Raw genomic sequence first — 14567 nt, 5'->3', positions numbered from 1 at the left:
TGCCAAAGGGCAGTACTTCAAAATAAATGCAGTACAGAAAAAAGGTGAAATCAAGGAGATTGGTGAAGTCTCCTCAGGAATTCTAATAGAAAGAAATACACAGCATTTTCTCAAAAGGCTTTCAAACCAATTAGATTTTATAGTTGACAGGATACTTATTATATAAGCAAACCCAGCAGTTTTTAAAGCAAATAAACTAAAAGCAATTACGCAGGAATGTACCAGAAAGCAGTCTAAGATCATGCTGTGGTGGGTTTTACAATCTGTGGCCAGTATTCCACATCAGAACACCATGCAGTGCACTGGGAGTTCATTCTTTAACACTACAGCTCTGGCCTCAGAAGAAAAGAGTGATCTACAGATCCCAGAAGACTTCACTATTCCATTTCCATTTTCTGGTTGGTGAGAAAGATAAAACTGACTGCAACTCATGAGACTTTCCCTCTTTTTGCCTGCCTCTGTGTACTTGCTGGTCACCTTGCCCACAGCACTAGAGCAAGGCCTTCGGTTTTTGAATATTCTCTCTCTCATTCAGTTCATTTAACAACTTCAATTCCAATTAACCTGTATTTTACTACTATAATTAGTAAACTAAGTTTGTTTTCCTGCTCAGATTGTTGCCACTGTTTTTTGCTTTTTTTCCCCCCCTCTTTCCTCCCTTTCCCTTTCTTCCCTCTTTTGGGTGAGTGGGCTTGTGGATCTACTGTCCTCATCACAGACACAGATCTAGAGATAAAACCACGACACATGCCTTTCCACTTTGTACTGTAAACTTTTAAACAGTAAGTTGAACCAACCCAGTTTATATGAAATCCTAGTCCAAGGTAGCACAGTACTTAAAGTGGGCTTTAATAATCAGAAGGGGAAGAGAACTGATGGAATTTAACAGAATGCAAAAAATCTATTGTTGTCCTTCTAAGTATTGAGAAAATAACTTCACTCTTGTAGTATTTGCAGATGAGCAGAAAAATATCAACAACAGAACCAAAGAAAGAAATGGAAGCTAGTTATTGTCCATTTTGAGGTCTCTTTCTTTAGCATCCCTAAAGAATAAGAATTACGAGTTTCAAAGGAAGCACTACAGGACTTCTATAAGAAAATTAATGCCAAAGATAAATATTCAACCTAGAAAACAGTACCAAAAATCCGCAAGCAGTACCCTCTTTATTTCTATCAGCATAAGTATGTTAGAGGTGATCTAGACACATAGCAGTAATTTTTATTATTATTTTTTTAATTTTTAGAGAATCACAGTATCTCATCAGTCTCATCACAGCTACAGCGAAAACAGAGTTAAAAGAAGAAGTTCACTAAAATATGTAGAGTGAAGGACAACAGTTTGGTATTATATGCTTTATAGTTACATAATATGGAAATTCCTATCAAGGAATGCCTTTCTTAGCCATATTGCTAAATTTGTCAAACAACCTCTTAATACAAGAATAAAAATTTTCAAGAAAAGGTAAGGGTATAAGAGAAAGAATATAACAAACAACTGTTAAATCCAACAGCTGAACCTGATCACCTACAGTTTCTTTCACTTGCTCTTAAGATCACACTTCCACTCAGGACAGTGCCTCAGCAGCACACACACGTCTAAACGCTAGCATGCTCAGTAGTTTCAGCTTCAAACTGCCATTAAAAAATAAACTATTCAGGGGGAATAATGAGTGGTACAGGAAGACTGACTAATCACATATTGATATGTATGTAAAAATTCTATGTTTCAACATTAAAGAGGGCTACTTCATCTTCTTATGCACACAATTATGCAACGCTAAGAAAACATATGAAATGATCCTTTTGAGTTAAAATGTTTGCTCCAAGTGGATTTACAATCAATAACAAATATTTCTGCAAAACCGCTTTTACTAAATCTTCATAACATTACACTTTTTTCTAAGTATGCTTTCATGCAGTCATATTATAATTTCATATATACATGTTGTTCTAATAATTTATTCCTACCAGTCAGTGATGCAAAACTTCAGATCAAAGCTTTCCTCAGCCAACCCCCTCACCTCACTTACCAAGTTGTAAATACCAAGCAGCAATGCTTCAATGCAACCATTACTTTGCCTATCCCTGCTGGCAGTAAGACGCAGATATACCCAGATCAGCTCTGGCAAAAACTGCAGTGTGAATCTCTTCAGCCGAACTTCAGAACTACGATACAGTTCAAAGAGCTGGTGGCAAACAGGTTCCAGAAACTGTGAAAAGACAAAAATGGTAACGAATTACTCTTGGGCTTCCGTAATGAAAGAGAACACAATATCAAATATATAGGCTATACAATGCAGCCACTGTAGTCAGTAGAGATGACGTCCCTCAATGTCAAGTAAATGAATGAACCAAAATAGTATTTGTGTTCATTTTAAGGAGGTCTGTAAGTAAAGGCTTGAGCAGAACAGGTATACAGAATTGGGAAATGTGGCCTTACTAAACAACCATCTTGCTCTTTAAGAATACTGTTTTCTAGGACTGCCAGTATGAGATTTGTATACAGATACTAATTTAAGGTATGTGACAGATTAGTGGCTTGAACTACATGGAACACAGAAGTTCAGTGGTGCTGTTATAATGTTCAGAAAAGTAGAAGAAGGTTGGAGATTAGTAGAAGCTGCTGAAGACAAGTCTATTGATAGGAGCAATAGAAAGCCCAAAAAGTACGTATTTGCTCAATATAATACAAACACCACAATAATTTGTCTAGTCATCAAGCTCGTAGCACCCAGAATTTCATGTAGAATTCACCATTGCTGCTCAGCTGTGTTGTATGAAGAAGGACTTCTCTGGCTTGTAGTGAACTATCTTCTAAAACCATTTTAACGAGTCCCTTGCTACCAGCAGAGGAAAGGGAGAGACCTTTCTACTTGATTTGAATTTTAGATAAACATACAATGCCATAAATCTGTATGACTGTAACACTTAACATATATCTATTTAGACTTCAATATTTTACTCTAGTACATCACACACAGCATAAATTTTGACAGAATTTCTATTGAGATAGATGCTTTAAGAGAGTATCAATTTTACAACGCCCAAGAAGAAGTGAACACAGTTCCATTTCTAACACACAGTACCCTGGTCAATGAAGCAGGCTAATTACACCACTGATTATGTAAGTCATAACATCACATCTGTGTAAAATAAAACTTTGCTAGCAGTCAAATTTCTTCTTACGCTAGGCTTAGCCTAAGTACCTTGTGTAACAAGGCTTCTGATGGACAGCCTCGTTACTCTAAGCTAAAAGTCTGTTTTTACAGCAGAAACAAAGGCAGACTCCTTCAACAGGGGAAGGAAGAAAGCTAACACTAAGACTGCTGACAGCAAAGTTCAGTAGTCTGGAGCACACAGATTTTTATTAGCTATAAATGTAAAATACCTCAATACTACATTTTTTATAAATTTAGAATCGAATGAAAATAAGCCTTCTACTACAAACATGACAGAAAAGGCCCTACCATTCTTATTGAGCATAAATTAGTTTATTTAGTGTATTTATTCTAACATTTCACACGTGCATAGCACCTTATGTTTCAACGACTTACAAGTAAATTGTTCTAATATTTACTCAGTGCAAATGTTGTCTAAAAGTAACACTAATTATTAAAAGCATTTGTTACAGTAGATGCTTTAGTCCTTAGAGACAAATGTATTCTCATTTCATGAAAAGTCTAGCACTGTTCAGACGCTCAACCAAACAAAAAAGAGAAGTTAATAAATAATTCAGAGATCACCAAACACATGTTTATGTTTTCTTTAAAAGAAAATACAAACAGGAAGCTAGTGTTAAAAATAAAAGAGGAATCCCTATGGAAATAAGAAATACAAATGCATCTGTGAGGAGATAACAGGTGCAAGATGAGCTAAACAAACATTATCAGAAACTAGATATATACAGTAGCATTGCTACTAATAGTGTTTGTATTAGATTAGAGATGACAGTAGCCTAAAGCTGTTTCCTATTTGAAATTAGTCAGTCTAATCTAAATCTCATTAAAAACAGTGGAAAAGAATAATTTTAGCTAAAGTCAGACTAGACTTGACCAGAATTAATTCTACGTAGTTACTGAGATCGTTCTACTGCCCTTCAAATGAAAGTTTTATAAAATTAGTCTTAATTTAGATTGTGCTGCATAGAGAGATACAGGAACATCCAGTCAGTGGTACTGCAAGCCTGTAGATACTCTTCACATTTCATCACTGTGACATTAATTGTGCAAAAGAGTTAACAACTGCAGCAAGCCTTTTTCAGCAAATTCTCCTAGTCCAATGTTCAGAAGACATTGGATAAACAGAGGAAATGGAACATTTATCATCACCAGTAATGAATGTATAAATGAATAGGCATAAACTTTTTCAATTCCAGAACATCTTCCTGTACAATATTAAGTAAACTGAGTAGAATAGCTAAACAAGCTAAAAAGTATTTTAGAATCATATCTCTTTCCTGACAAATCAAAAGCTTCCATTAGAAGAGCTCTCCTATCGGCATAGAGAACAATTAGCATAACAAACAAAAACAGTATTTTTACTAACATACACAATAAGTGGCAGTGATGTGATTTGCAGATCTCTTTTTTGCACCTCAGGGAGATGCACACTGGTCATGTTTTAAGGAAGTTGACTGTTTGCTTTCACATTTGGCTTGTTTTACGAGGTTGTCACATCTTAAAGAGTCATTACCATATCTTGAAGTTCAAAACTCAGTATAAAAAGCATGACAAAGACTGGAAATGCTTGCTTTTTAGATTAATTAAGGCACAACAGAAAATAACACGCTCATTTTAGGCTTAAGTATAAGACAATGAATGAAATTAATTGTTATTTGAAGAGTACTATGTCTGAAAATGCTTGGCATTGCAAAGGTGACTATTTTGTTTCAAGGCTGAGCTTTCCAGGTTAAACTGAAATAGCCACACATGAATAGTCAGTATTTAAATTTCATTACTACATTAATTTTAGATTTATAAAACATTCCTCTAACTATAAACCAATTTTAAAAATTAAGAAACTATATGAAAGTAACAGTTCTTCAAAACTGCTTTATCTTAGAAGGCAAATATTAAACAAAAAAATAAAATAAAAATACACTACTCAGTTAAACGAGCCACTCATGAGAAGAAAAAAAAAAAAAAAATCACACTGATCTCTAACCTCCTGTTCCAGCCATTATCATTATCGTATTAAGAAACTCAGGGAATTTCCTAACAGGTACAAATAACAGTTGCATTTAACTTGACAGCTTGCTTGCCTTTAATTGAAATTAGTAGACAGATAGCAAAAGAAAACCCACCTTAGTTGCTTGGTGTGGTTCTTAAGCATGTTGATTTCATGCTAAATCAGCAGTCCTTGTCTTACCAAGAGAGTACTGATTTTGGCAAAATTAATTTTTGCCCCAAGCAGTAACCTCCCTTTTAAAAGTTCTTATAGTGGTTTACAACACCAGCTTTTGCTTCATAAGCAATCAGTTACCTTTCTAAAATTAAAAAAAAGAAAAAAAAAGAAAAAAAAACCCCACTAGAACCCTATAAGGCACTTAATAAAAAATCTCTCTCAAAGCAAAATATTGCCACAGAATTACACAAAGTAATGAATTTATTATATATTTTTGTGAGAGATTTCAGTGTGTGGTTATGCTCCTCACATGTAAGTTTAGAAATATATACTTAACAACCTTACAACCTTAACAACCAGAACTTGAAGCTAGTCTCAAATTTGGGATCATGCATCTTATACTTGAGATCAGAATCAGGCCCTGTTAAACAGCATGAGCAGCTCCAAAGAGTAGAATTAGACAAGCATCAACTTAAAATCTCTCTCAGACCCTTAAGAATATGCTCTTTTGACAAATCTGGTTCTTTGTATTGTAAAAAGTAAACCAAATGCTTATTCTCAGAGCAAAGGACAGCACTTAGATACTCTGAAGTCTACAGGCACATACACTCCAAAGTGTATCTATGATGCTTGAAAGTAACAGTAGCAACGATGGCTTCAGGTCAGAGAGTAACAGTAGCTTCAGTACAAAGAAAAACGTCACTATGCAAGTTATTTGTAACACAGAAATGACCTTAACACCTAGGAAGTGGGGATCTTTTTGCATGAGAATTAGGTAATCTCCTCTAAGCTCAATCAACCATCCAGCTTCCGAAAGCAGATGAGCTGTATTTAGGAAAAGAAAAAGCTTCCTTAATGTGCATGCTTGCCATTAAATCTATAAATATACAAGAGATCACAGATGATAAATTTTTTGAAGCATTTTATCTGAAACAGTTTACACTGCAGAGCAGTATACTTGCTCAATTCATTTAGAAGGTGCATTTCAAACACTTTGCCAGAAATGATCATAATAAAAGCCATTGGAATAGAAGGCATAGTTTTAGCATCGTTTGCAAAATGAATTATAGACAAGGATAAGATAATATATATTTATATTTTGGGGTCCTGTTTCTGCACTTGTTTATAGTAGTTAAAACCAAATTTCACAAACATCATACTAGTATAAGCAAAAGACTGCTTATTTTAACTGCATATAGTGAGACATACAGCAATTCTTTCTTCCACTGTAATAAGCCACCAGGTAAGATGCACATTAGACTTACCAGGTTCTCACTGTAAGTCCTACTTTGTTGCACGTGAAAGGTGCTTTCTCGCCAAAGAAGCAACTCAAAGTCAACTGTAACTGTCAGATGTGACAAGTAACACTGAGCGGACAGTATAAACTGTATTTTGGGGAGAAGATGGGGCTGTGCCTTATCAGAAAAGCACTGAAGTGAATGTCAAAATTGAAGAGAATAATAAGAGGGATAGTACCCCTGTCAGACCACATCAGAAAGGATATTCTTCCCCTCCAAGTTCTCTACGTTTAGTTATAGAGGTGGAAACCATACAACTGAAAACAAATGTTTATTTAAGCCTCCTACCTCATTATTTGGGTCTTGAATGACTTTATAAAGAGCTGGTACCAGTGGTTTTTTTCGGTGCAACGTAGCTGCATAGCTGGAAATTTGTGTTTCAGGTAATGCCTAAATAATAATAAGAAAAGAGTTACTCTGATAAATCAGTGTTCACAAGTACAAATGCATTCATCCTCATCCCAATTCCCGAAGTTGAGTAAATTTTAGGACTTGTAATCTAGTTCATTCAGTACCAGTTCTGCTCCATATAAACTGCATTTATGGGCAACTTAGCAACATTCAGGGTTATCTTCAAAAGCAGTTTCAGATGTACCTTTCGTAAAATTATTTGATCCAACTTGAAATGAAGACACTTTGTTTGCTCAATATTCCTTATTTAATGGGCACTTCCAAAGACTTGATTAGTCAGCTATAGTCTAAAGCTCCACTACAGAATTATGTCTGTACGTTTCGCATCTCTGGCTCCTCAACAAGTTCCTAGTAACACTATATAATTAATTTTTAGATATCAGTGATTAGAGGAATTATTATTAATTTAAATAACAGATTAATATTCTATCAATCATGAAATCCCATCTGCCTGCTTATGCATTATCTGCTGTTTCATTCACCATAATTGTAAACAAGCAAAACAGCTTAAAAATACTTCAGATTCCTCTTGATAAAACAACTCATTTTATGTATAATGGAATAAGCAGCCAAACATTTTCTTTCGTATTTTAAAGGGAAATTAAAGAAGTTGCTCAATCAGGAATGCAGGTAGCACTATCCAGCTATCAGTTACATTCTGTCAACTTGATTCACACAGTAAGAGACGCCTTAAAAATCCCACTGTTATAACGGGCTATGTTTGACTGTATGATACAACTAAAAAAGAAAAAAAGAATTAAAAATTGCTATTGGGACTATGCATTGTATATTAGGTACCATTTGACTTATTGACATAGATCTTTGCACCTGTTATTAATTATACGAGCTTGAAAGATAAAGTAATCACATTTAAAATGTTACCAACGCTACAGCTATCTTTCCTCTCAGCGCACCTTGAACTCCGACAGCCATTCTTCCACCACACCCCGTTCTGATCCCAGCATTTTCTCACTTCTGTATCTTCTCTCTTACCTTAACAAGAAAAAGAAAGAAAAAAAGAAAGTAAGGAAGAGCTCTGGTAGAAAAATTTGGTTCTGTAAAATCCTAACCCAATGAAAGTCTATTAATAAATTCCCAAAAGATTTATATAATATCCAACAAGATGAGAAGTGGCACTCCTGACAACTGGTCCCATTTTCAAACAGTAACAAAAAACTTTTGTCTTCAGATTCTTCTTTTAAACTACTGCGCTATAACGGAGGAGAAGGAAAGAGACGGACCTGGTGCTTCAGGCCAAAATGTGCATTATTTAACACAAATACATCATGCCATTCCTGCTCCCTTACCAAATATAGCACAAAAAAAAGAGAAGCAGGCCAAAGTCAACAGCATCATGGAACAAACGATGTGAGATGATGTAAAGATAGTTCCGGATACATGTAGTAAAGCAGTTTCATAATAACAGTTATTAGAAATTCTAACAGTAGAATTTCACTCCCTAAAGCTTGTTCTTAAAAGAATTGTGCAGCTTGAAAGAAAAGCTTCAAGATATAGCTCTTCTAAAAATATGCTGGAATGCTCAGGAAAAAAAGAAAACTGTCAAGGACAATTGTTGCTATTGTTTTCCATTTCCATCATGGTAGAAGTCTAACATGTTTCCAATTTCTACAGATCGCTGATTTGCTTTCAATTTTTTTTCAGTCATATTCTTACCTGCTCAAACTTACTGTGCATAGATAGCTTCTCTTGTTAAAAAACACACCTACTGAGAAACCTGTCCTAAGTGGGACAATGTACGTGTTCTGTTGATACAAGATCAAAACACTTAACACTGGGCCTAAGCCATCCTTCTTTCAAGTACGATTTGTTTGAAAAACAAAACTCAGTTTCCTTAGTTCGCCGCAGTATTATTACACAACTTAATCCATGAAACCAGCAAAATCTGTTCTGACTACCTTAGAGGCAGAACAAAAGACACAAACAAAAGTGATCCTTTGGCTCTTCATACTGTGTTGTACAGGAGAGCCTCTGTGTGCCTGTACTGAGAGGAACACTAGGAAGAATGCAGTCAGGAACAGCACCTGACACCAGCATTTATGAAGACCTTCAGACCTAACAAGTAACAAACAGAACAGATAAAGAAAAATGAAGTGCAACAAAGATGATGTTATTCTCTCTGTACACACAGTTCCCTTCCAGTGTTCCGTGCTGGATGATTTATTTGGCAATCCCAGCTAAATAATAAAGAGTTCTCCCAGCTCCTTTAGATTACTGATTAGATCTTAGATTTTGATGCGACATACATAGACCTTAACATTCTGATAACCAAGTAAAGAAAATACATGCATATGAAGAAATTGGAAGAGCCTTCTTAAAAAAAAAAAAAGAAAGAAAGAAAAAAGAGCAAAAGAAATTTAGTTCAGACACAATCACTCTTACAGAAGAAGAGAACTATCTTGTGTATGTGTCTATGAGCTAGCAGGGTATTCTGTTTGTTTCATTTTTTTGAACACTGTAGTGCATTTCTAACCATATAGTTAATACCATTGGTTGCATACTGGAAATTTTAAAAACATTTAACTCACACTCCTGGCTTTACTGAAACACAAAGAACCTAACGGGGTTTTGAGTTCGATGTTTATATTAAACAGTCTCCTTTCAACCACTTCTGTGGGTCATAACAAAGAGATTGGGATAAAGCTCTTACCCTGAGCATGAAGTGACGGGGAAAAAAAAATCTTAAGGGGATTGAAGCTGTAAGGAATTCAGATGGACTTAGATTACATCACCAATCTACTGAACTTCTCACTGCCCTGAACTATGAGGGAAAACAAACAAACAAAAAACTAAATACAACTATTTTCCTTGCTCTCAATTAATTATTGCCTTATTCTTCAGAGAGAAGCTTTGATTTGCTAGCCAAAGGATAAAGGAGAGCTGAATAAATTGCTGTTCAGAATGCTCTGAGGCTTTTTAAACTCACCTGGCACAACAACTCAACATACTTATTTGGATAAACTTTCATCCACAAAAAAAGTTACAGAAAACTAAAGTCTCTAGTCACAACTTAACTACTAATGACAGCACAGAGACTTGCAAGCACATCAACCAGAAGGAAAACTTCAAGAAGAATGTCCTGAAAAGGGATAAACTAAGGAGACAATAAAATGTAAGGACTTCTTGTAGCCATATCAAACACGAGACAGTGATACTTAGTTAAGGTTCATCAAAAGTTTGGCTTTCACAGGACCAGCAATTTAACAGCAGCCTGAACAGAAACAAGTAAGTGAAGGGATACTGTATTTTATGACATATTTTAGTTACTTTTTTTTGTATTCTTTGTTAGAAGAAGATATATATATATATAAGAGTTAGGTGCAATAAAGCTGTCACCCATTGTCAGATATATTTATCACACTTTCCAAAAAAATCTATAAATAACTATCAGCTACAAAGCATTCCTTAAAAAAAAAAAAAATCAATAATAATAAACTTTTTTTTTTTTTTTTTTTTTTTTTTTTTTTTGCCTTTAATACAGTCACCTTTCTCTGAAGTTCTTTCAGCCTGAGATGGGAAGAAAAGAAACATTCCTAAAACCCGATGATAACTGTCAACTTTAGTCCCATAAATACTACATACAACGTCATAAATAACCAAAGTGCTACTATTGGTAGATTTTGTTGTTAATTTTACAGGAAAAAGGCAGGTAAAGATGAAGTGAAATCTTTACTTTCTACAATTTTCTCCCAGATGCATTTTGGAAGCTATTTAAGTTCAAACGAAAGTGTTTTGATATATAACAGTTACATCATGAAAGCCCTGTGATAAGTGGCTTTCAAATAGCCAGCTTAGATGATTGGAATCATCTATCTTGGTCTTAGAACATTTTTGCTTTGATTTCTGAAGAAAGAAGTGCATTTAAGAACAGGTCAGTGCTTTTTAAATAGAAAATGACATGAAATGCAATGTAAGAATTGTGTGGGGAAGCATGTCATGCATCTTTGTATAAATGAGGCTGCACACAAAATTTAGCACAGCCTTTGGCAGTGCAAGTCATTCAGAGAATACAAACTCCCAGTAACTAAGGAACAACATTAAATTCCCAAAGCATGTTTAAATATCCTAAGAGATATCAGATTCAGATGTAACATAGATCAATTCAAATTCAATTAACTCTCAGACAACTCACTTTAGCAGAAGCACTGCTAAATAATACCATAAAATAACACAGTACAACTAAACATATCTCTGCAAACAAAATTTTCTGAAGACATCATTTTCAATAGATACAGATATCAGACATCGGAATGAGATATATAAAACTTAATTTAAAACATCACAAAAAAAGCTGAAGAAGTTCACATTTAGTTCAATTTTAGCTCACTTGGTCTAGAAAAAAATTCTACCTAAAATGCAACATCCAACTTTACCTCTCTTTCAAGAAGTCAGTTCTCTAAAGGAGGAAGAGGAGGAGAAACGCAGCAGTTTTTCAGCCTGGGATGCATTTGTCAAGCCTTCAAATACTGTCCTGTTTTCTAAAAGATGAAAATAAACTGATTATCACAAAGGAAGAAAAAATACAATAAAGAAACAGCAATATGTGAACATGATTCTATGATTCTATGTTTTTTTCAGCCTTTTCAAATTTTTTTTTTTTAACATTTTTAAATCAAGTCTAGGAAAAACAGGTCTTCCTACGTGTTAGCAATTTGTTCCTAAAAACAAAAACCAAAGAAAAGACAACAACAAGCCCACTATTTTTGAATGGGAGAAAGGAGGGAAGGATTGCCTACATGAATTACTAAAAGACATCTTCCCTATGTGGATAACCTTTACACCTCAGTGGTACACAGTAGTACAAGCATACTACAAAAGGAAAACTAAAACATTACTTCATACAAAGAACAGTGCAAGAAAGATTCAAGATGAATGAAAAGAGAATTACATTTCTAAAAAGTGAATGGAATCAGTTTTATAACTTGGAAGAACATATGCCTATTAAAAAGGTCCAAATCATAACTGGAATATATTAAAAGAATCTTCCTTACTGCCACTGTTCAATACATATTCCCTACAGAGCTAAAAACTCCAATTTCACTGCAAAAAAAATCTTACATTACACTGACATTCACATTTCACTGCAAGATCTCTTCATGCTGAGCAGAAGGTGAAGAGCACACAGATGAGCCTAGTCTAAATTAGACGATTTCAGTATCCAGAGACCTTTAATAGAAAACTAAAGTAAACGAACAATGAGTATATTCCATTCCATACTGCTTTTCCAATTAATTACCTTCCAGCTATGAAAAAGGTCTCCCTTCTTTCTCTATTTTCTCTCTCCATGCTAGCTAGAGATTGGTACTTCCTGTTAGCCTTTCTTTTTAGACTAAATTGCAATTCATTTGCAATTCAGATCCTGGGCTGCATCAAAAGAGGGATGGCCAGCACGTGAAAGAGGTGATTGTTCCCCTCTACTCTGCCCTCATCAGAGGTCTCATCAGAAGTACTATGTTCAGCTCTGGGGTCCTCAACATAAGAAAGCTGTGGACCCACTGGATTAAGTTCAGATTACGGATACGAGAACCTCTCCTAGAAAGACAGACTGAGAGAATTGGGGTTGTTCAGCCTGGAGAACAGAAGGCTTCAGGGAGAACACACTGTGGCCTTCCAGTACTTAGAGGCAGCCTACAAGAAAGCTGGAAAGGAACTCTTTATTAGGGAACGTAGTGATAGAACACAGGGAAGAACTAAAAGAGGGGATATTTACATTGGATATTAGGAAGAAATTCTTCACTCAGAGAGTGGTGAAACACTGGAACGGGCTGCCCAGAGAAGCTGTAGATGCCCTATACTGGGAAGTATTCAAGACCATGTTAGTTGGAGTGCTGGACAACCTGATCTAGTGGAAGGTGTTCTTGCCTGCAGTAGGCAAGTAGGAACTAGATGGCCTTTAGGGCCTCTTCTAACCCAAACGATTCCATGATTCATTCCATGTCTATTTAGCCTAACAGAAAATCCCAGAATAGCTTTTTTGCAAAACAACTCACATTAAGCTGAAAACTGAACCTGTGTAGGGGTCAAAATTCAGGTGCAACTTCATATTATAGTTAAGCTCATCTAGTAGCTACATTCTATGAAAAAGGAAACATCCTTCTTCCCCACCAGTATCATACATACTTCTGTTCCAGAGTTTGCACCATATAACTGACCTTTAAGCAAGCCCTATTTGGGGCAACTATTTCAGTGTACATCAGCTTTACAACCAGGGCCATGCTTGCTGCCCAAAGGCAGGGGCTGTCTTGAAAGTAACTGTTGAAACAGAGCTTACGACATGCCCTGCAAAAATAATGTCAGTTATGAAACTCTATATGCAACAGGGTAAGGTTTTAACAGTTTTTCATTAAGTATAAAAGCACAGTGTGTTTTGTGTATTTATTCGTCTTAGAAGAATGGAGAAAAAAAAAAAAAAAAAACAGCTTTACATAACATCTTTTTTGTGCCATTTCTACTGTATGGTCTATTCTTTTTCACTCAGTGAAAACTTCCTACATTACCTCAAAGTGATTGCTTATATAACGAATACAGCTAGTTGTACTGATCCTTTCAGACCATTTTTAACAGAGCGTACATTTAAGACTAATAATATAAACTATACCCCAGGATGTAAAGCACTTGATCTGTGTGCCTCTTTCACAACACATTTGCAAGAAAATGTAAACACAAACCATTTGTTTCTCCAAGGCTATTCCTCTCAGAAGACTTCTTCAGATGTTAAGACTTACTTTGCTCACGTGATTTAAAAAGGATGCAGACAAGCAGTTCTGCTGTATCATGTCAGACGTAGTCCACACCTGTTTCAGCTAGGATTACTATGCTAGTTCAGCTTTCAGACAAACCAGCTTTTCCCTTCAAATGACCTGGATGTTACAAACAATTGTAAGAACTTGTACAAAAAATCAAGTCAGTCAGGACATAGATTTACAGTTCTGACTCCCTACGTGAGCAATGAGCAAAAGCTCAGTGCCTGGTGGCTGTCCCTCCCCACTGTCCCCAGCCTAGAGCCAAGCTGCCCTGGTGGAGAGCAGGAACTTCCCCATTCTACTCAGGCACCAGCCAGGCTGCACCAGGCATACTTTGTCACTCTCCAGAAAAGAACACATGCAGAGCAGTTGTGTGGCTGCCTCCACCTGACAGGCAGACACGCTTTGGCACTTTCACACCAACATCTGTAAAGCTTGCCTCACAGTTATATTTACTTCTAGGCTTGCCATGCACAGTCTAAGATTTGGAGAAAAATAAATATATCAGACACCACGGGGGTGTGTCTCTAAACTAAACTGGTCCAACTGCATTAAATCCAGTGCATATTTATTCAAAGGTGAAGCAGCCTCAACTAAGAGTACTGAAATTTCCAAAGTGTTCACGTCTCTCCCAAACCAAACAAAATACATATTTACTTTAAAAGAACTAGTTCTTTTCCTACTATCACTCAAAGTTCTTAAGCAGGAATCATAACTAAACACAAATTTAGCTGTTAGTAACAGCAGTAACTGA

The 14567-nt window shown here is 35.7% G+C and overlaps 1 protein-coding gene across 8 annotated transcripts in view; it reads right to left on the bottom strand.

Moving 5' to 3' along the window:
* HYCC2 (hyccin PI4KA lipid kinase complex subunit 2) overlaps positions 1-14567 on the bottom strand; it is a 61439-nt gene that overhangs the window by 24148 nt on the left and 22724 nt on the right. For 7 of the 8 annotated variants that reach the window (XM_090144241.1, XM_031601217.2, XM_090144240.1 and 4 more), the window contains 4 exons: positions 11444-11548; positions 7967-8045; positions 6930-7031; positions 2031-2210 (listed from right to left, as the gene is read on the bottom strand). In XM_090144241.1, coding sequence (XP_090000367.1) covers positions 2031-2210; positions 6930-7031; positions 7967-8017 — 333 coding nt within the window. In that variant the 5' untranslated portion in view covers positions 8018-8045; positions 11444-11548. Of the gene's footprint in view, positions 1-2030; positions 2211-6929; positions 7032-7966; positions 8046-11443; positions 11549-12128; positions 13448-14567 lie in introns of those variants that run through there. The other variant, XM_090144243.1, reaches the window with a different exon arrangement.

The sequence above is a fragment of the Phasianus colchicus genome, chromosome 7, assembly GCF_987193195.1.
Source record: "Phasianus colchicus chromosome 7, bPhaCol1.hap1.1, whole genome shotgun sequence".
Lineage (NCBI taxonomy): Eukaryota > Metazoa > Chordata > Aves > Galliformes > Phasianidae > Phasianus > Phasianus colchicus.
Note: the sequence above shows the minus strand (reverse complement) of the source record. Positions and strands in the feature narration are given on the sequence as shown.